The following is a 22,856-nucleotide window of genomic DNA, read 5'->3' as shown; positions in this document are numbered from 1 at the left end:
GGAGGATGCTTCAAACTTCTAGAATCACCAAAGAATGAATCCCATGATTTTTTAAAAAGTAAAGATTAAAGTAGTTTAAAAAATACTATGTGATAGGTCTGCAAAAATTGAATGAGAACCTGATTGAGTCTAATCAGGCTAAAAGTTGACTAGAATACAGAAAAGTAAAAGAAAAACCAAAATATGTACGAAATTTTGAGTTTACTTAGGCATTTTCTTCTAATTTTTCTTCCTTTTGGAGGCAGGTGGGAATTTTTTAATACACAGGAGGGTATGATAGCTGCAAGGAAAAGGTCAGTCTTTGTTGATTGGAGCTGAAACTCCAATACTTTGGCCACCTGATTCGAAGAACTGACTTATTTGAAAAGACCCTGATACTGGGACAGATTGAAGGCGGGAGGAGAAGGGGACGACAGAGGATGAGATGGTTGGATGGCATCACCTACTCGATGGACGTGAGTTTGAGTAAACTCTGGGAGTTGGTGAAAGACAGGGAGGCCTGGTGTGCTGCAGTTCATGCGGTCGCAAAGAGTCGGGCACCACTGAGCAACTGAACTGAACTGAACTGTTGATATTATCCTTTTTTGTACTGTTTCAGAGGGAGGTAAATTTTACCCCATCAATGTTAGGGAAAAAAATTCTCCAGCAGTTAGTTTTCTTTAATGGTGAAATTATGGCAGAGAAATACAGTGTCACTAGAACTCTTCAAGCAGCAATGAGGCAGTATTTAGGATATTGTGACTTTATCTCACCAGAACACAGTCAAAACATGGGGAAGGGGTGACATATGATTTGATAGTAAAGCACAGTTGAGTAAAATTTCAAAGTACCAGATTTCTGATGTTCTGGATTGTGACAGCCCGGATCTCTTTAGTGATACTATACAAACACATCACGGACTTCCCAGGTGGTGCTAATGGTAAAGAACTCACCTGCCAATGCAGGAGACCTAAGAGACACTGGTTCGATCCCTGGGGTCGGGAAGATCCCCTGGGGAAGGGCATGGCAACCCACTCCAGGATTCTTCCCTGGAGAATCCCATGGACAGACGAGCCTGGCCGGCTACAGTCCATAGGGTCGCAAAGAGTCGGACACGAGTGACGGGGCTTACCACACATGCGTGCACAAACACATCAAGTTTTCTTGGACTTTAAAATGAATAATTGTGAATCTGTGACTGATCTAAGCAGTACAGTTATTTGGGAGTTCAGAAAATTGGGAAGCATTTGTTTGGACTGAGAGTTTTGGAGGCATCAGAAAATCAAATCTTGGTTTTAAATTGGGATGGAGAAGAGGATCTGAAGCTCGCAGTTGACTGGAATTTTAAGAACTGTTTCATTTAGTGATTCTCAACTCTACCAGACTCCACACCCTCTTCTTAAAACATATTTAGAAGCACCTCTTTGGCTCTCCTGAAGTGAAATTCATTAGTAACTGTTCTCACATGTAAATTTTTAAGGGTTGGCATGATGCCCCAGCTGTGTTAAGGGAGAAAGAGTAGGAAACTATGCCATTTAAATGAGTAAATACTCAGGTAATGGGAAGAAGTAATAAAGTAGTGCTGTGCTGTGCTAAGTCATGTCCTACTCTTGAGACCCCATGGACTGTAGCCCACCAGGCTCTTCTGACCATGGGCATTCTCCAAGCAAGAATACTAGAGTGGGTGGCCATGTCCTCCTTCGGGGGATCTTCCCAACCCAGGGATCGAACGCAGGTCTTCCGCATTGCAGTCAGATTCTTTACTGTCTGAACCACCAGGGAAGCCCAAGAATACTGGAGTGGGCAGCCTATCCCTTCTCCAGAAGAACTTCCTGACCCGGGAATCTAGCTGGGGTCTCCTGCATTGCAGGTGGATTCTTTATGAGCTGAGCTACCCAGGAAGCCAAATAAAGAGGTGATGTATTTGCAAGTAAGGTTAGTTTAGCTATAAATATGACTGTTGTATGACAGATTGATATAGGTATGATGTGATGGTTACCTAAATATAATAAATGATATTAATTTTAATGTGACTTTCTGAAACAAAAGGTACTTTTGGTAAAGTACCTAACAAGACAAAGTTCAAGTCCAACCTTTTCTATATTCTTTTGGGAATTGCATTTTTTGAAAATGTTATAATAAAAAGATGCTGAACATATATTGTGTTTGTATGTAAAATGGAGTTAGAGTCTAGGCTCAGGATATTAAAATAAAGTTTATTTTGCGACATGACTCTATAATGGAAAGTCTTCTGGAATGTGGGCCTGTTGTCCCTCTCACAGGACATGTAGCATCCTTGGTCCTTGCCCATTAGATATTAGTAGCATACACTGTCGTTCTGACAGTCCCAAATCACTTCCATAGATTTACAGAACGCATTTTAGGCAGTAGTGCTGTCCGTGTTGAGAACAGTTCTCTGGTGATGTGTGTGTATTAGTATGCCTTCCTCTTTCTCCTCTGCACTCCTCCCTTCCCCCAGCTTGTGAAGTGTATAGTATGAGATGGAAATAAAATGTGCTGTTAAACGTTTCCCCCCATAGCATGTATAGGCCTCTAATATCCGGCATCATTTATTTACTATGTTTATTGCTTTTTATCATACTCCCCTTGCTGAAATGTCAGTTCTGCAAAGGTGGGCTTTTTTTGGTCATTGCCTAGGCTGTGTAGTTGTTTAACTGTTGACTGAATTAAAGAGTACAACTTTAGCTTTCTTTTGTAGTCCCGAGTGTATGTTATAATCACGGTAGTACTAAACTGCATTTCTCAAACACACCACATTGCTTCAGAACTCTTGCGTGTGCTGTGGTCTCTACCTCAAGTCCTTGTCTTTTTTTCTTCCCTTTTCACCTAACAATAATATTAGTCTTTCAGATTAATCATCCTGCTGCTTAGATACCATCTCCCATTCCACCTCTAACTTCTGTACTTCAGTTAATTATATCTTCAACTTTCTTTTTATTTTGTGTTCATTTTTATGGTTCTACTTATCCTCTGGTAGAAATAACAACTGTAACTTACTTACCTGTTTCCTTTCTGTGTTGAATGCCTTGAGGGTAAGGGACTGTAGCTTATCTCTGTTACCAGCACCTAGTAAATTAAAGATATTCACATGTTGAATTTCAGCATGAAGTAGGTTTTAAATGAATCTTTGTAGAGCTCAGACATTCTGTTTTTGGGGTTGTATTCCTTTCATCTCTCCCCTAAACTAAGGTTTTCCCTGACAATGCTGAATGATCAACATTATGAATAATTTTATCTTGAAGTTCCTAGTAGTTTGTGGAATAATTGACATACTAAAGTTTGATTGGCAATAACCAGTTTAAAATTCATTTCTTAGGGGTCAGAATTCCCCATTGAGAATTAGAATATTTTAGTTTCTAAAGAACACATGAATTAAATGAGAAAATAGATATGAAAGTGCTTTGTAAACTATAACTTGCTAAACAATATCAGGTATTATAAAAATATTTATATTCTGTCTACCTTTTCTTTCTGGGTTGGTTGTATGGGCACGAGAACACTAGAGATGACTACTCCTTGGAACTTCCCCAGTGGTTAAGACTCTGCACTGCACTGCAGTGCGTGCGGGTTTGATTTCTCTTTGGAGAACTAAGATCCTGTGTGCTGTGCACTGTGGCCAAAAAAAAAGAAAGATTACTCCTTGACCTATGTATTGCTATTCTTAACTGTGATCAAGTATTTTCTGAGTCTGTTGTTATACCTGCAGTTATAATGAAAGTTAGTAATAAAAAGTGCACTAATGATTGCTTTTAATGATTCTTTTCTACATTTTTAAGTTTTTTAAAAATCTCAAGTAATGAAAGGTTAGAGTTTTAAGTTCAGCACTCAAATGCATACTTACTTCTTGCTAAGTGCTTAGTTTGCTCTGAGAATAAGGCTGTTATCAGGTGAGGACAGGTATCTTTCTGAATGTGCTATGCTTGGTCACTCAGTCATGTCTCACTCTTTGAGACCCTAGGGATCTCAAAGAGATCCTGCTACGCTCCTCTGTCCATGGGGATTCTCCAGGCAAGAATACTGGAGTGGGTTACCATGCCCTCCTGCAGAGGATTTTCCCAACCCAGGAATTGAACCCAGGTCTCCCACTTTGCAGACAGATTCTTTACCATCTGAGCCACCAGGGAAGCCATCTGTCTGAATAATTAAGCTTTAACCATGAATATGAGTATCAATACCCAAGAAGAGCATTTGTTACACTTCAAAAAAATATTTTTTTTAATTCAAAAGTAGAATTTTCCTGAAATCAGTATTTGTATGGATCATACATACAAAACAGGAGTTTCTCCTGTAATACATGCAAATGTATTATCTCATTTGCTCCATACTCTGAACTATGCGGTGACATCACCATTTTATACTTGAAGACAACAGTCTCAAAATTTTGTTTTTGCCCTGAGTCGTCAAGTAGTAGAACTAGGTTTCAAACCCATCTTCTAATGCCGGATCATGTTTTCTATTCTACCACTCAGTGCCTGAATATGGTAGAAATAAAGAACATACTATTTTAATGAAATATACATAGAGCAAGATTTTAATGAAATGAAATTGATATTTTCTTATTAACATTTAAGAAATGTTAATGAAGACAATGAGTTCACTGTTCATTGTCTAATAAACCCATTGTTTCATTTCAGGTTTTAAAACTTCAGTTGAACACATTTACTTCTAATCTTTGAGTTAAATCCCATTCAAGTCTAGGACTTAGTAATTTAGTATTCAAGACCTTCCCCAAAGAATTTTTTTCCCCCCTAAAGTTAGGGTTTTATTCACCCCAGCCATGGGTAGTTTATTCAGAAGGGCAAGTAGATAATGTTCTAGTGTGCCTTTTCAGCATGTCTGACCAGTTTTCTGAGCTATCATTTTTTCCTCTTTTGTGCTACCAAAGAGGAATAAAACGTAGGGTGAGCATATAGCCTGGTTTGTCTCCAACACTCTGCATTTATGCGTATTATCTGTGACAAGTATTAATAGTGCTGTCTTTCAGTCCTAAAAGTATCCTGGTTTGGATGGTAAATTTGAATGTCTGTTCATTGTCTGTTTATTGTTATGTAACAAATTACCCCAAAACTTATCTGCTTAAAACATTTGTTATCTCAGTTTCTGTAGGTCAGGATTCAGATGTGGCTTAGCTAGTGCCTCTGCCCCAGAGTTCCTTGTGAGGTTGCAGTCAGGGTATCAACAGGAGCACCTCTTCTCACCCGAAGACTGAATTGAGGGGCCCTACACTTCCAAGCTCACTCACAGGGTTTTTGGCAGGATTTAGTTCCACATGGGCTGTTGACCTGAGGGCCTCAGTTCCTTACTGGCTCTTGGCCAGGTGCTCCCCTTAGTTCCATGCCATGTGGACCTCTCCATGGGGCAGCTTGCAACAAGGCAGCTGGCTTTTGACAGAGGGAGGGACAGACAAACACAGACATGGACACACACAGAGGGAGAGCTCTGCAATGACATTATATCACTTCCGCTGCTTTCTTGCTAGAATCAAGTCACTATGACCAGTCTTCACTCAAGGGGAGACATCACACAGGACTTGAATTTGAGCAAGTGGGATCGCTGGGGCTATCTCAGAGACTGCCTGTCACCTAATAAAAGGGAAATTGCTTCCACATAATAGTTCTCCACAGTGGAATACAACTTGTTTCTGTCTTCCTTCAAAAAGAAATTTGTTTCAAGCGTCTCATCTTTCTTTAATGTTTAATACCTGTTCATACATGTGTACATTCAGCTCTACTTAGAATTAACACTAGTTCACAGATTTGGCATATATAAACTTTCCGCTTGAAGGGATCTGTGTACATATTCCCATAATTTGGAGGGGTGCTATTAAGCATAGAAATGGGACAGGTTTTTAATACATTTGCGGTGGCTTCTGAAGCTTTGAATGGGTAAAAGGAGTTTAGAGCTCGGTTTTGAGGGCTTACTAGGCCATTTGTTTGAAGCCTTGTGCCAAAAGGCAGAGGTCATAGTGTGACCCTGGCTAGCATTGCTCTCCTTCATGGGCACAGACTGTACCCTGAGCTTCAGCTGGCTCCCTGGCACATCTGCTCTCTTGGTGGGGAGGATGGAGCATCACTGTGTACAATCCCTTCCAGCTCCTGAAAGCTATAACTACAGTTGAAAGGGTATTGGTGTTTTGAAGTGAGGGTGAAGCCACTTCTTGAAAGGACAGATCATCGGAAACTCTAGCCTTTTGGCCTCTGTGGGAAGGAGGGAGGAAGGAACTCTAGTGCTTTTCATATTTCAGGAGTAAGTACGTGCCCAGATGAAACTGTCCCTCACCAAAATCCACACTGTTGCTGGCAAGAATGAAAGAGCCCCCAGGTTCTCTTCACCCCTGCCAACCCCAGTATCACAGCCACACTCATCCTTCCCTCCAGCTCATCAAGATTAAACTCTTATTCTCTGTTTACATTAACCTCCACAAGAAGCCCAGGACTCTAGGGTCCTTCCTCTTGCCCATGTATCTCCATTTACTTTTCTAGCCAGATTCCTTGCCTCTCTCCTTCTTTCACGGGATTTCCCTTGTCCTCAGCCTCTTCTCCAAACATTTCCCTCATCCTTCTGTTTCGACTGAAACTGAGCTTTTCACTTGTTGACATCCCTTTCCTCAGTTTTCTCCTGCAGTCTTCTCAGCTGGTGGCTCTTTTCCTTCCCATGTCCCTCATATCTCCAGGAGGTACAGGAGAGAATTGTTCTCATGGATCTTTTCAGACCCCTCTCTTCCCTTTTTCTGAATGTTCCAGCTCTGCATCTCACCAGACTCTACCTTGTTGTAGTCATCGATAGATCCCCTGGCTTCCCAGGTGGCACAGTGCTAAAGAATCCTCCTGCCCATGTAGGAGACACAGGAGATGTGGGTTTCATCCCTCGGTTGGGAAGATCCCCTGGAGAAGGGAATGGCTACCCCCTCCAGTATTCTTGCCTGGAAAATTCCATGGACAGAGGAGCCTGGTGGGCTACAGGTCATGGGGTTGCAAAGAGTCAGACACAACTGAGTGACTGAGTATGAGCATAGATCTTCTGGATCAGTCCCCCTCATTTCTTTTAAGATTTGAGCTCCTAGCTCGTGATCACTTTTTCCCTAGCACTATTTCTGTGGTAATTTATGCAAATTTCACTAACTATATAGATAATTTTTCTAAAATTCTGGACTTCTCCAGTGATCATATCCTCTGTCCTACCTTGAGGTATTTGTCCTCATGGTTTTTTCCTAGACCTTGACGTTGATGTAATAACTAAATCCCTTCACTAACTAAAATCCCTTCATAATCTCAATTTTTCACATCCTGGCCACCACCTTCTGTCCTCCCTAACCATTCCTCCTACTACCCGAACACCTGCAACCCTTCTCAGTTCCCTTGTTACCTGCATTTTATTAATTCTACCACTCTTTCACTGGTCTTCAGGAGGCCTGTCATAATCACAATCTTGCATATACTCTCAACTCAGCTGACCTCTTCCTCTGGCTTTGTCATCCTTGCCTGGTGAAATTCCAGCTCTGATTAAACCCAGCTCTCTTATTCATGCCTACTTCTGTATATTTAAATGTAGTTGGAGAAAAACACAGCCGTGCTGACTGGTCTCACTTTAAATTCATAATCATGAGCCTCAGGAAGGTTAAGTGCTGCCTGGCAGCGCTGATATATTTTCTGGCCCATACAGTGTCTTATTCTCGTCTTTTTCTTCACCCACCCTCCCATCCATCCCCACCATTTTAACTTTAAAAAAATAGAAATAATCGGAGAGAATGTCCACAAGCTTTCACCACCATATCCACCTGATTAATTGCCTCTGGCTATTGTGGGGGCAGGAATCCTTCAGAAGAAATGGAGTAGCCATCATGGTCAACAAAAGAGTCCGAAATGCAGTACTTGGATGCAATCTCAAAAATGACAGAATGATCTCTGTTCGTTTCCAAGGCAAACCATTCAATATCACAGTGATCCAAGTCTATGCCCCAACCAGTAATGCTGAAGAAGCTGAAGTTGAACGGTTCTATGAAGACCTAGAAGACCTTTTAGAACTAACACCCAAAAAAGATGTCCTTTTCATTATAGGGGACTGGAATGCAAAAGTAGGAAGTCAAGAAACACCTGGAGTAACAGGCAAATTTGGCCTTGGAATACGGAATGAAGCAGGGCAAAGACTAATAGAGTTTTGCCAAGAAAATGCACTGGTCATAGCAAACACCTTGTTCCAACAACACAAGAGAAGACTCTATTCATGGACATCACCAGATGGTCAACACCGAAATCAGATTCATTATATTCTTTGCAGCCAAAGATGGAGAAGCTCTATACAGTCAGCAAAAACAAGACCGGGAGCTGACTGTGGCTCAGACCATGAACTCCTTATTGCCAAATTCAGACTTAAATTGAAGAAAGTAGGGAAAACCACTAGACCATTCAGGTATGACCTAAATCAAATCCCTTATGATTATACAGTGGAAGTGAGAAATAGATTTAAGGGCCTAGATCTGATAGATAGAGTGCCTGATGAACAATGGAATGAGGTTCGTGACATCGCACAGGAGACAGAGATCAAGACCATCCCCATGGTAAAGAAATGCAAAAAAGCAAAATGGCTGTCTGGGGAGGCCTTACAAATAGCTGTGAAAAGAAGAGAAGCGAAAAGCAAAGGAGAAAAGGAAAGATATAAGCATCTGAATGCAGAGTTCCAAAGAATAGCAAGAAGAGACAAGAAAGCCTTCTTCAGTGTTCAAGGCAAAGAAAAAGAGGAAAACAACAGAATGGGAAAGACTAGAGATCTCTTCAAGAAAATTAGAGATACCAAGGGAACATTTCATGCAAAGATGGGCTCGATAAAGGACAGAAATCCTATGGACTTAACAGAAGCAGAAGATATTAAGAAGAGGTGGCAAGAATACACAGAAGAACTGTACAAAAAGATTTTCATGACCCAGATAATCACCATGGTGTGATCACTGACCTAGAGCCAGACATCCTGGAATGTGAAGTCAAGTGGGCCTTAGAAAGCATCACTACGAACAAAGCTAGTGGAGGTGATGGAATTCCAGTTGAGCTATTTCAAATCCTAAAAGATGATGCTGTGAAAGTGTTGCACTCAGTATGCCAGCAAATTTGGAAAACTCAGCAGTGGCCACAGAACTGGAAAGGTCATTCCAATCCCAAAGAAAGGCAATGCCAAAGAATGCTCAAACTACTGCACAATTGCACTCATCTCACACGCTAGTAAAATAATGCTCAAAATTCTCCAAGCCAGGCTTCAGCAATACATGAACCGTGAACTTCCTGATGTTCAAGCTGGTTTTAGAAAAGGCAGAGGAGCCAGAGATCAAATTGCCAACATCTGCTGGATCATGGAAAAAGCAAGAGAATTCCCGAAAAACATCTATTTCTGCTTGATTGACTATGCCAAAGCCTTTGACTGTGTGGATCACAATAAACTGTGGAAAATTCTGAAAGAGATGGGAATACCAGATTACCTGACCTGCCTCTTGAGAAATCTGTATGCAGGTCAGGAAACAACAGTTAGAACTGGACATGGAACAATAGACTGGTTCCAAATAGGAAAAGGAGTACGTCAAGGCTGTATATTGTCACCCTGCTTATTTAACTTATATGCAGAGTACATCATGAGAAACGCTGGACTGGAAGAAACACAAGTTGGAATCAAGATTGCTGGGAGAAATATCAGTAACCTCAGATATGCAGATGACACCACCCTTATGGCAGAAAGGGAAGAGGAACTAAAGAGCCTCTTGATGAAAGTGAAAGAGGAAAGTGAAAAAGTTGGCTTAAAGCTCAACATTCAGAAAACGAAGATCATGGCATCTGGTCCCATCACTTCATGGGAAATAGATGGGGAAACAGTGTCAGACTTTATTTTTTTGGGCTCCAAAATCACTACAGATGGTGACTGCAGCCATGAAATTAAAAGACGCTTACTCCTTGGAAGGAAAGTTATGACCAACCTAGATAGCATATTCAAAAGCAGAGACATTTCTTTGCCAACAAAGGTCCGTCTAGTGAAGGCTATGGTTTTTCCTGTGGTCATGTATGGATGTGAGAGTTGGAGTGTGAAGAAGGCTGAGCGCCGAAGACTTGATGCTTTTGAAGTGTGGTGTTGGAGAAGACTCTTGAGAGTCCCTTGGACTGCAAGGATATCCAACCAGTCCATTCTGAAAGTAATCAGCCCTGGGTTTTCTTTGGAGGGAATGATGCTGAAGCTGAAACTCCAGTACTTTGGCCACCTCATGCGAAGAGTTGACTCATTGGAAAAGACTCTGATGCTGGGAGGGATTGGGGGCAGGAGGAGAAGGGGACGACAGAGGATGAGATGGCTGGATGGCATCACTGACTCGATGGACGTGAGTCTGAGTGAACTCCGGGAGTTGGTGATAGACAGGGAGGCCTGGCGTGCTGCGATTCATGGAGTCGCAAAGAGTCGGACACGACTGAGTGACTGAACTGAAGTGAACTGATTGTACTTTCCATGCTTTTCTTCGTCAGTACATCCACTTTCTTCTCAATTATTCATGAACATTGTTCCAGAAGTTCTTCCCCTACCCCAATGCAGCATGTTTTTCTTTATATAAAAAAAATTCCCTCAATGAATAAATATGCTTTAATGTATTCCTTCTTAAAAAAAAAAAAAAGCTTCTCCTGACTTCACCTTTCTAACTACTTCTCTCTTCTCTCTCCTTTACAGTGAAACTCCTTGAAAGAGTTGTCTGTATTTACTTTCTCTAATTCCTCTTTACCCATTCTCTCTTAACCCTCCGCAAGCAAGCTTTGGCCCCACCACTCTGCACACACTGTTATTGTCAAGATCATTGATGATCTCCATGTTCCTGAATCCAACTTTTGTTATTGTTGTTCAGTTGCCCAGTCGTGTCTGACTCTTTGGTACCCCATGGACTGCAGCACGCCAGGTTTCCCTGTCCCTCACCACTTCCCGAAGTTTGCCCAAGTTCATGTCCATTGCATCATTGATGCCATCCAGGCATCTCATCCTCTGATGCCCTCTTCTTCTTCTCAACCTTTCCCAGCATCAGAGACTTTACCAGTGAGTCAGCTGTTTGCATCAGGTGACCAGAATACTGGAGCTTCAGCTCCAGCATCAGTCCTTCCAATGAGTATTCAGGGTTGATTTCCCTTAAGATTGACTGGTTTGATCTCCTTCTTGTCCAGACTCTCAAGAGTCTTCTCCAGCACCAGAGTTTGAATTCATCGATTCTTTGGCGCTCTGGCCTTCTTCACAGTCCAGTTCTCACAACCGTGTGTGACCACTGGGAAGACCATAGCCTTGATTATACGGACCTTTGTCGGCAGAATAATGTCTCTTTTTTCCAATACACTGTCTAGGTTTGTCATAACTTTCTTGCCGAGAAGCAATCATCTCTAATTTCATGGCTGCAGTCACCATCTGCAGTGATTTTAGAGCCCAAAAGAGGAAATCTGTCACTGCTTTCTACCTTTTCCCCTTCTATTTGCCATGAAGTAATGGGGCCAGGTGCCATGATCTTAGTTTTTTTAATATTTAGTTTTAAGCAGACTCTTTCACTCTCCTCCTTCACCCTCACCAAGAGGCTCTTTAGTTCCTCTTCGCTTTCTGCCATTTAGAGTGCTATCATCTGCATATCTGAGGTTATTGATGTTTCTCCTACGTATCTCTATTCCCAGCTTGTAACTCATCCAGCCTGGCATGTCTCATGATGTATTCAGCATATAGGTTAAGTAAACAGGGTGACAGCAGACAGCCTTGTTGTACTTCTTTTTCAGTCCTGAACCAATCAGTTGTTCTATTCAGAGTTCTAACTGTTGCTTCTTGACGCACTTACAGGTTTCTCAGGAGACAGGTAAGATGGTCTGGTAGTCCCATCTCTTTAAGAGATTTCTGAAGTTGTTATGATCCACACGGTCAAAGGCTTTAGCATCATTAATGAAACAGGTAGATGTTTTTCTGGAATTCCTTAGCTTTCTCTATGATCCAGTGAATGTTGGCAATTGATCTCTGCTTCCTCTTCCTTTTCTAAACCCAGTTTGGACATCTGGAAGTTCTTGGTTCACATAGTGCTGAAGCCTAGTATGCAGGATTTTCAGCATGGCCTTACTAGCATGGGAGATGAGTGCAATTGTTTGATGGTTAGCACATTCTTTAGTACTACTCTTCTTGGGAATTTGGACTTTTCCAGTCCTGTGACCACTGTTGGGTCTTCCAGATTTGCTGACATATTGAGTGCAATGCTTTGATAGCATCATCCTTTAGGATTTTGAATAGCTCTATTGGAATTCCATCACATCCACTAGCTTTATTAACAGCAGTGCTTCCTAAGGCCCATTTGACTTCACACTTCTGGATGTCTGGCTCTGGGTGACTAACCACACCATCATAGTTATCTGGTTCAGTAAGATTATTTTTTATACAGTTCTGTGTATTCTTACCATCTCTTCTTGATCTCCTCAGCATCTACTAGATCTCTACTGTTTCTGTCCTTCATCATGCCCATCTCTGGGCAAAATGTTCCCTTGGTATCTCCAGTTTTCCTGAAGAGACCTCTAGTCTCTCCCCTTCTGTTGTTTTCCTCTGTTTTTGTGCACTGTTCGTTGAAGAAGCCCTTCTTGTCTCTCATTGCTGTTCTTTGGAACTCTGCGTTTAGTTGGGTGTACCTTTCCCTTTTTCCCTTGCTCTTTGCTTCTCCTCTTTCTTCAGCTATTTGTAAAGCCTCCTCAGATGACCACTTTGCCTTCTTGCTTTTCTTTTTCTTTGGGATGGTTTTGTTCACTGCCTCCTATACAATATTATGGACCTCCATCCATAGTTCTTCAGGCACACTGTGTACCAGATCTAATCCCTTGAATCTATTTGTCTCCTCCCCTGCATATGCATAGGGGATTTGATTTAAGTTGTATCTGACTGGCCTAGTGGTTTTCCCCACTCTCTTTAGTTTAAGCCTGAGTCTTGCTATGAGAAGCTGATGATCTGAGCCATAGTCAGCTCATCAACCCAACGTTTAGGTCTTAGTTATTATCTTATGCTACACATCCATAGCATTTGGCATAATTGATTACTCCCTTCTTAAAACATTACCTTTATCTGGCTTCTTAGACTTCTTCCCATCACACTGGCTGCTTGTTCAGGTGCTTCAGAGTTCAGTCTTCTGGCTCTGCTTTATCCTAAGTGAACTTATCCTGTTGATACTACTTCTGTTTATACTCATCTCCCTAAATTGTATCTCCCACTCAATAGGTCTCTCCTAACCTCTTGACATATATTCAACTGTAACTTGACATTCTCACGGAAGGCTAATAAAATTTTCAGTTCTAACAAAAACTGACCTTTTGATCTTCTCACTCAGAGTTGCATCTCCCACAGTCTTTCCCGTCTCAGTAACTGGCAGCTCAGTCTTTCTGGATGCTCAGGTAGAAACTTTAAGTATTATCCTTGGCTCCTCTATTCTTTGACGTCCCTCATCTATTCCACCAGCATATCCAATTTGATAGTCATTTCAACTTTAACATTTATCTGGAATCTGAGTGACTCTTACTACCTCCAAAACTCTTGCCCTAGTCCAGACTTCCTTTATCTCTCTGAAATAATAGCATTTCTGATTATTGAAACAGCCTCTTACCTAGTCTCTCTGCTTTGTTCCCTAGCCCAGCCCACATATTTGTCTGTTTCTATAGTTGCAACTAGAGCAGTCCTTTTAAAGCAAGTCAGTTCATGTCTAATGGCTTCCCAAATCACACCATAAAAATAAAAATTCTTAAAATGACCAACAAGACTCTATACCAATGTTGTCCAGTGGAAAAATAATGCAAGCCACGTACATAATTTAAAATTTTCTAGCAACCATGCTGTAAAAATAAAAAGAAAACAGATGAAGTTAATTTTAATGTTAAATCTAATTTAAACCTATATACAGAATATTATTTGAACATACAGTTAATGTAGGAAATTGTTAATGAAATTGTTTTACTTTTTTATATCAAGTCTTCAAAAATCTGGTATGTATTTTACATAATTTTGATGCCAAATTTTGGTTGGAAATACTTGATTGGTATTTAGGTTTTGTGAAATTTAGTAGAAAGTAGATTTACATACCCAAGTAACAGTCTTAAAAGTTTTCTAATAATTGAATCCAGCATTGGTTTTTACATTTTTAATTTTAATTAATTAAAATTTAAAATTTTTAAATTCAACTTCTAGCCACATTTCAAATGTCCAATAGCCATATGAGGCTATTGGCTATCATATTGGACACCGCAGCTCTTTACCATCTGGCCCCTCTTCTCTGCACTCATCTCCTACTGTTTTCTCCTTTGCTCATTCTGCTCCAGCTGTCACAGCCTCCTGTTCTTTGATCCCCTCAGACACTTCCCGTTTCAGAGCCTTTGCATTTGTTGTTCTCTTTGCTTAACAAGCTTTGCTTCCAGATAGCTGCATGACTTACTCCTTGACCTTTTTCAACTCTTTGCTCAAGTGTCACTTTTTCTCTGAGCACCTATTTAGTATCTGTACCAATTGCCTTCTCTCTCAAAGTCTTTTATTTTCAGGCTGCCTTTTTTTTTTAATATTTATTTTTATTTATTTATTTGGCTGTGCACGGTCTTAGTTGTGGCATGTGGGATCTAGTTCCCCAATCAGGAATCAAACTCAGGGTCCTAGCATTGAGAGAGCTTAAGAGTCTTAGCCACTGGACCACCAGGGGAGTCCCTCCAGGCTGCCTTTTGAAAGACAAGAGAAGAGGGCTGAAAGTGGAGAGATGGCTTGATCTACAAAGGAAAGCAGTGAAATATGAGAAATGTCCTGTACAAACAACTAAATGAATATGTTAAGCAGAAGCATAGAGTAAAGTCACTTTGAACAACGGACTATATCCTCTCAGCTTGCTACTATGTAGGCAGCTCAAAGGATCCATTTTTGTACATATGACCAACCCCTTTATAGGTGTAAGCTCTATACAATTCTGCCTTAGCTTCCTCTTGTATCTCTTTGGCACCTAACATAGAACTTTGACCCAAAGGCAGTGTAACATTTCACTTATTGGCTACGTATTGATTGACCTTCTGTGCTTTATAGTCTGCAGTTACCTTTCTACCCTCTCCCCTTCTTTTTCAGTGCCGCCAACTGGTATCCTTGCTGATGGTATTTGGGTGTTGGCTTCACTCGCCTTATGGCTGTGGTTGTGACCCTGATTCTTTCCTTATCTATTCTTGTGCACTCTTACTCATCTTCTAAAACCAACTCCTCTAAGAAGTCTTCACTGATTCTCTCAGTTTATTAATACTCTCCTAAGTGCTACTACTGCACAATTACACTCATCTCACATGCTAGTAAAGTAATGCTCAAAATTCTCCAAGCCAGACTTCAGCAATATGTGAACCGTGAACTTCCTGATGTTCAAGCTGGTTTTAGAAAAGGCAGAGGAACCAGAGATCAAATTGCCAACATCCGCTGGATCATGGAAGAAGCAAGAGAGTTCAAGAAAAACATCTATTTCTGCTTTATTGACTATGCCAAAGCCTTTGACTGTGTGGATCACAATAAACTGTGGAAAATTCTGAAAGAGATGGGAATACCAGACCACCTGACCTGCCTCTTGAGAAATCTGTATGCAGGTCAGGAAGCAACAGTTAGAACTGGACATGGAACAATAGACTGGTTCCAAATAGGAAAAGGAGTACGTCAAGGCTGTATATTGTCACCCTGCTTATTTAACTTATATGCAGAGTACATCATGAGAAACGCTGGACTGGAAGAAACACAAGTTGGAATCAAGATTGCTGGGAGAAATATCAGTAACCTCAGATATGCAGATGACACCAGGGAAGAGGAACTAAAAAGCCTCTTGATGAAAGTGAAAGAGGAGAGTGAAAAAGTTGGCTTAAAGCTCAACATTCAGAAAACGAAGATCATGGCATCCGGTCCCATTACTTCATGGAAGTGCAGTGGAAACAGTGTCAGACTTTATTTTTTTGGGCTCCAAAATCACTGCAGATGGTGACTGCAGCCATGAAATTAAAAGACGCTTACTCCTTGGAAGGAAAGTTATGACCAACCTAGATAGCATATTCAAAAGCAGAGACATTTCTTTGCCAACAAAGGTCCGTCTAGTCAAGCCTATGGTTTTTCCTGTGGTCATGTATGGATGTGAGAGTTGGAGTGTGAAGAAGGCTGAGCGCCGAAGACTTGATGCTTTTGAAGTGTGGTGTTGGAGAAGACTCTTGAGAGTCCCTTGGACTGCAAGGAGATCCAACCAGTCCATTCTGAAGGAGATCAGCTCTGGGATTTCTTTGGAAGGACTGATGCTGAAGCTGAAACTCCAGTACTTTGGCCACTTCATGCGAAGAGTTGACTCATTGGAAAAGACTCTGATGCTGGGAGGGATTGGGGGCAGGAGGAGAAGGGGACAACAGAGGATGAGATGGCTGGATGGCACCACTGACTTGATGGACATGAATCTCAGTGAACTCCGGGAGTTGGTGATGGACAGGGAGGCCTGGCGTGCTGCGATTCATGGAGTCGCAAAGAGTTGGACACGACTGAGCGACTGAACTGAACTAAGTGCTACCTTTATTTGTGTATACTTCTGTTTTATATTCTAATAGGGAATATAAACATGTAAACATAGTTACAATAGAATATGAATTTTTGAGGGGAGAGACCGTGCCTTTTTTTTTTTTTTAACTTTAATGCTTTCCTCTGTACCTTGCATATCTTATTAATAGATAGGCAGTGCTTATTAAATGAATGTACAGAGAAGTAGACTTGTTGTTAATGGGAGAAATGTGTTATTTAAAATATAGGTTTAAACCCAAGTACCTTTTTAAAAACCACATTGAGAGGCAAGAGATATAGAGCTGTGGAGACAAACAGTAAAATCAAAGATCAGTCCTTACATAGCAGGGAATCTTGAGAGTCTGAAGTTCTCAGACGGACTTAGCATTGTTGGAAAGCCAGGAAAGCACATGTGCTCAGATGAAGTGAGAAGACATATCTGTATTATGGGAATGCTGTTTTCAGTTTTATCCTGGATTTTGCTCTTGGGTATATTATTTTGAGGAAACCAGACCCGTTAGCAAGTACTTTATGTTACCTGTTAGGCATAGGAATTTTCATCAGTGTGTCTTTATTTGCTGCCAGTTTGTTCTTTATAAATGGAATATGTATTAAAAATAGGTATTTGTGTTGCCTATAAGGATATTTTTGTTGCAGACCCATAATATGAACATACACTTTGATTTTTAGCTTAACTATATTGTCTGAAATTTTTTCCAGAGTTATTTTCAGAGACTCAGAATTTTAAGCTGACACTGTGTCTTGGCAGTTAACTCTTTTCTGATCAGGGATTCTGGGTAAACTGGAAAAGTATTTCTTCCTCTCTATAAAAATTTATTGCTAATGGTTGATAGTATATGAGCAGCATATTCCAGCAGGCATCAGAAAGAAACAGCAAGGGATAAAAGTTCTTTCTTTCTGGTTCTTAAACATATGTTCTTTGTTTTAAATAATGTTAAGCATTGAAAATTAAATATAAAAATAAGTATACCCCCCAAATAAGTATTACAGGAAATAACATAATAGAGCAAACCCCAAAATACAAATAAAAGGAGGTAAGTGTCTCCCTTGTTCTTCATATTCTAATTCCTCCCCCTTCTGGTCAGCTTTAGCCAATTCAGACTGGGTAACTCTTTTGGACCTGATAAATCACCCTAATTTTTAATTTTTTTTTTTTCTCACAGAAAGTGTGACAACAACTCCTTTATATTAGTTTTTATTTTTTACATATGTCTGCTTCTTAGCAATAGAGCTCCTCTGTGTCACTCTGAGGGTCTTCCTCTTGCACCAAGACTACCCTTCATAAACTGTTCATGAAGTCCTTTCCCATTTTTCCTTGATGAGATCAGATTTTCCCTCCCTTTAGTAGATATAAACAGAAACAACATTCCTATCTTTTTTTCATATGTAGGTGACATCCAGCACTTAATTAAGAAACTTAGCTTGCTTGCTTCTTAATACTTAGGCTCAGTTCTGTTGGCAAAGCTTGCAGTGCTCACTACAAAGGTTTCACTGTCTAGTTATGCTAGTAAGAACCGGGTATCTCTTTCTTGCTCATCTTATTTTTTATCTTGTCACAAGATTTTCTCAGATTGATTTAATATGATAAGTATATATAAAAATTTGAATGCTTCTGCTTTAAGTTAGATTATATAGCTATTTGATGTTATAGGTGATACTGTGAATTTGTGATTTGCGTGGCTTCAGATGTCATAATTTTTCCCCCCACTTTCTAGGAAGTAACAGCTAGCAGTCGCCACTATGTTGACAGGCTATTTGACCCTGATCCCCAGAAAGTTCTACAAGGTGTCATGTAAGTAGTATGTATTTAAGAGTCTATCAAAACTTGTTTGTTTTATGTTTGAATCTGTTAAGTATTATAATTCTGAAAATGCAGGGTTATAACTTTTCTGTTTTGGAAAGACCCCTTGACATTCATGACTTTAATATGATACTGGAAAGAATTGTCTGTTGGGTAGTTAACTGACATGGTTAGCTTCATTTTTTTTTGTAGAATACTTGCTTTACATTTTTTAAAATGTTTAGTTTGGAGAGGGTTTTTGTTACTTTAATATTCAGCAAAAGCAAGAGAGTAAAATTGGTGATCTTTTATCATTTGAAAAGGCCTGGAGAATAGGTCATTGGGGTTAGAGGTGGTTTTGTTTTGTTTTTGGTTAACTCATTGATGGTCTCTATAAAGTTTGGATTTCCTAGTGATGTTTTAAATATCAGGATTTAGAAAGCAGTCATTAGAAAATTTAAATAAACTCTTGATAACCTTAATGTCCATCTTTTCTCCAGAATTGCCTCATGTTTAATGAGAGGAAATGTTTTTAAGCAACATATCTGAGGTGATTATACTTAAAAATAATTAGGTGGTACGAGTGCAGTAAGATTGCAAATGATTGAAAGAATTCTTTCTCCTAAGAGCAGGTTTTTATGCTCTTATCACACCACTTCTAAGAAAGAAAAAGGTGAAAATGAAAGTTGCTCAGTCGTGTCTGACTCTTTGCGACCCCATGGACTATATAGTCCATGGAATTCTCCAGGCCAGAATACTGAAGTGGGTAGCCTTTCCCTTCTCCAGAGATTCTTCCCAACCCAGGGATCAAACCCAGGTCTCTTGCATTGAAGGTCTAGCCTAAGGCAACTCATTGGGTTGGGAAACACAGAGCACCCATAGCAGTGAGCTGTGTCCTGGGAAAGGAGGACCCCAGAAGTAACAGGATGAGATACATGTGGGATAGCAGTGAGGCACTCACTTGTCCTTTCTTCTTCTTACCCTGTTAGTGTTATCAGCAAGAGAGCATCTTTAGCTTAACTCTTGCTCAACCTTGGCACAGCTAGGATGCTTTGTTTATGGAAGTTTCTACTGACTGTTCATTCTTATTCGATGCTCACCCCCCACTTTCCAAAAAAAAAAGGAGGGGGGCTATATATAAGGGATGTCTTGGAGGGAGTGGTTTATTTCTAAAGTAGAGGCAAGATAAACAAGCAAGGCTGCTTAACTGTTCAAACTGAGCTAGAAGGAAAGGTGAGGAGGAGCTGAATGGAGACCCACGTGGGATACTTAACACCTTCTTTTCATGTCTTCTCAGTTTACAGAGACAGGAGATGGTATTTCTTGTTTTCTCATTATGTTAACTTTGCCTTTATCTTTTTAACTAGGCTAGACTTTATAATGATTTAATCAACCCCTGTAAGTCTAGTTTGATTAATACCAGGGTAAGTGGTATTAAATCCATCTGTTAAATCTGGAGAAGGAAATGGCAGCCCACTCCAGTATTCTGGCCTGGAAAATCCCATAAACGGCAGAGCCTGGTAGGCTACTGTCCATGGGGTCGCAAAGAGTAGGACACGACTGAGCGACTTCACTTCACTTTACTTCACACACACATATTAGTTGAAGGGATAGTTCAAATTGATATGCTTTCTTAGACAAGCAGACACTCCCCCCATACAAAGCCAATTGATAATCCTGGATATCACTTAAGATTCCTCAATAAGCAGTTCAGTTGGAAATGTCAAACTCATTAAGTGTTCAGTAAATGATAGAAGATGTTATTGTTGTTGTTGTTTTAATTATTTCTGCTACTGTGGTTGTTTAGGAGAAAAGCTAAATTTCTCAGTTAAGGATTCATCATGAAAGACTTGTATCTTGAGTTGTGTCTCATATATGTAGCTAATTCAAGTGTTAATTGTCACTGTTAGAAATTTCTCATTTACCCAAAGATATCATAGCTTCTTGAAAGGTGATAAAATATTAAATAAAGCATAAAAAACACTGGGAAGACTGTATTATTACAAACCAACTAACATATAGTTTGATAAACTTAATGCCTCTTAAGAAATTGTCAAGTCTCAGACACTTAGTTGTCAGCTAAGAAGATAAGAAAGGTTTTGGGGGAGGGAGGGGTAGTAGAGTGGAAAGAATATGGGCTTTCAAGCTGGACAACTGTAAGTTAAATACCTGCCTCTGATATTTCCTAGTACAGTCCTTTCCTAGTGTAATGCTTGGGCAAGTTATCTCATTTCCTTGAGCCTCAACTTTATCATCTGTAAAGGGAGAGTAATACTGCCCATCTTGCCAAGTTGTTAAGGATTAAGTCAGAAATATAAAATTTAGTACCTGGTATGTTGTGGATACCCACAAATTGGCACTTCAGTGGTTAGTAGTTATCAGCCCTAATTTAAAACAACTTCAAAAGTAAGATGATTCTTTTCAAAGAAGAGAAAGAGATATCATTATCTCTTGATATTAAATATCATATTAAATATCATATCTCATGATATTAAATATCAAAGAGATAAAACAATTCCCACCGAAAGAAGAGGGAGAGGAGCTAGAAATTTTTGATTCAGATAAGAAAATGTGAGTGATAACATTTTCCAGTAAACCTGATTGCTACCTATAGTTTTAAAATCTATTTTTAGCTTGAAATGGACCGATCAACCCAAGTCCTTTCACTTTATGGCCTTCTAGAGGTGTGTGTAGTATGATTTGATAAAGCTTTCTTTACCCCAGAGAGAAAAAATTATTTTTCTGACTTAATTCTTGCCTGAACTTTGTTACTGCCTGAAAATTAATTGTGCATAGTCAAGAGAATGAAAAGTGAATCACATTTTTAACATTGTATTCATTTTTAAGTAACCTTATCTAATATAAGAATAATACAGTATTGATAGACAAAAAGAGGGAACCAAAATGATGTTTAGGAATAGAGAGTTGACCAGTTCTTTTTTTTTAATACACATTACACAGCCACTGTTGAGTCATTCATACAGAGACCATTACTAGACCAAAATAAGCAGGTAGAAGGGAGGTGGCCACAGATCATAAACAACCAAAGGTAGATTTCTAATTTTAGAGAAGGAAAAGAACAGAGGCTGAAGTAATCTGCTTTGAATCTAAAATATCCAGTGAGAAAGGCATAAAAGAATTGACTAGCTTTAGCTATAAGAGTTCTATCATTTTTCTAGCAATATTTATCTGATTTTTCACTAGTGGGAAAAACAAAATTGAAGAAATTAAAGATGAATTATAACTTTTCATCATGACCAGTAGCTAATTTACTCAGTTGAGTTAGAGCCATAGCCCTACCTGTAAACAGAGGGAACTTTGTAGATAACCTGTGTTGTGAAGGACCATTTTACCTAGTTAGTGATGATTGAGGATTTATCGTAGAACAACTTTTTTTTGTTAATAATGCAGTATTTAGCATATATTTGAATGGTCCTATTATATTAAAGGTTGAGAGCACCGAATCTTAACCACTAGACCACCAACGAGGGTATATTAAAGCTTTGAAAACAGAATTAGGTCCTGAAAAGCGAGGTTTCAAATGCAGAACTGAGTAGTTTGGAGTCAGATAGGAGTCAGAGAGAACAGGGAGGTCAGCTGTGTAGGTCATAAATGTATAGCCTTTGCAACTACAACAGAGAGTAGGTACATCAGATAAGCTACATTGTATTGCAGATTTCGAGCTTCCTCTAGTGTGGTGATCTGTGTGTGACTTAAAACAGTTACAGATATTTTTGGTGCAGTTACTCTGGTGTTAGCTCAACCATGTTAAATCTCATAGCTGCAGAAGAATAGCTGTTGAAATATTTTTGTAGATCTTAGGTCAAAGCTGCTTAAACATTGTGCTTTTTGACATACCTAAGTTAGAGCACCTGAATCTAGTTTTTACTTTAGTGATTCTCCATGAAAAAAATAGGTATCCCTATGCGGCCTTATGTTGATGATATTCCCTATGTTGAAAGGCAAAAGATAGTATAAGCAAATGTGGCTAGCTTTATAGTTTCAAAGTTGAATCAAAGTAGAGAACTAGATAACTAGGTAATCAAACTCTTTCTGATAAACTAAGGCAGGCATTTGTGGATACTGTAGAATTGTGTGGTTTTCATCAAGTATCTGTTTTTAAAAAGTGTCTTCTGAAGTGTTTTAATGTACTGCTGAAATCATTTGGTAATGATTTTTCTGTACATCATTTTCTGGTTTCAGGGAAATATATACCTCTGGTTTCAGTAGAATATAGACACTTTCCATTTTCTTGCATGAGCTAAAAATATGGGCTGCCATAAAAATGAAGCCTCTGGTTTTTGGAAATTTCAAGTTAAAGGATAAGTTTTAGGATAATTCAAAAGAAATATCCTGTTAGTTAATTTTAACAGTTAAAAGTTAACTTTGAACTTTTAAAGGTGTTACAGGTAAACACGAGTGAAGATGACCTTAATACCAAATGCAACGGAGTGATTCCTGAGAGTTACTTGTTTAAAACTTTGTATCCTGAGACAGTTTAGTCTGGTTA

The 22,856-nt window shown here is 39.6% G+C and overlaps 1 protein-coding gene across 5 annotated transcripts in view; it reads left to right on the top strand.

Moving 5' to 3' along the window:
- ARMC8 (armadillo repeat containing 8) overlaps window positions 1–22,856 on the top strand; it is a 108,827-nt gene that overhangs the window by 12,733 nt on the left and 73,238 nt on the right. For 4 of the 5 annotated variants that reach the window (XM_061420721.1, XM_061420699.1, XM_061420689.1 and 1 more), the window contains exon 2: window positions 18,282–18,358. The exons of the other annotated variant lie outside the window; for it this stretch is intronic. In XM_061420721.1, coding sequence (XP_061276705.1) covers window positions 18,282–18,358 — 77 coding nt within the window. The remainder of the gene's footprint in view (window positions 1–18,281; window positions 18,359–22,856) is intronic. 5 annotated transcript variants of the gene reach the window in all.

This window comes from Bos javanicus, chromosome 1 (genome assembly GCF_032452875.1).
Source record: "Bos javanicus breed banteng chromosome 1, ARS-OSU_banteng_1.0, whole genome shotgun sequence".
NCBI classification, from domain to species: Eukaryota; Metazoa; Chordata; class Mammalia; order Artiodactyla; family Bovidae; genus Bos; species Bos javanicus.
This window is presented reverse-complemented; position numbering and strand designations above follow the sequence as displayed.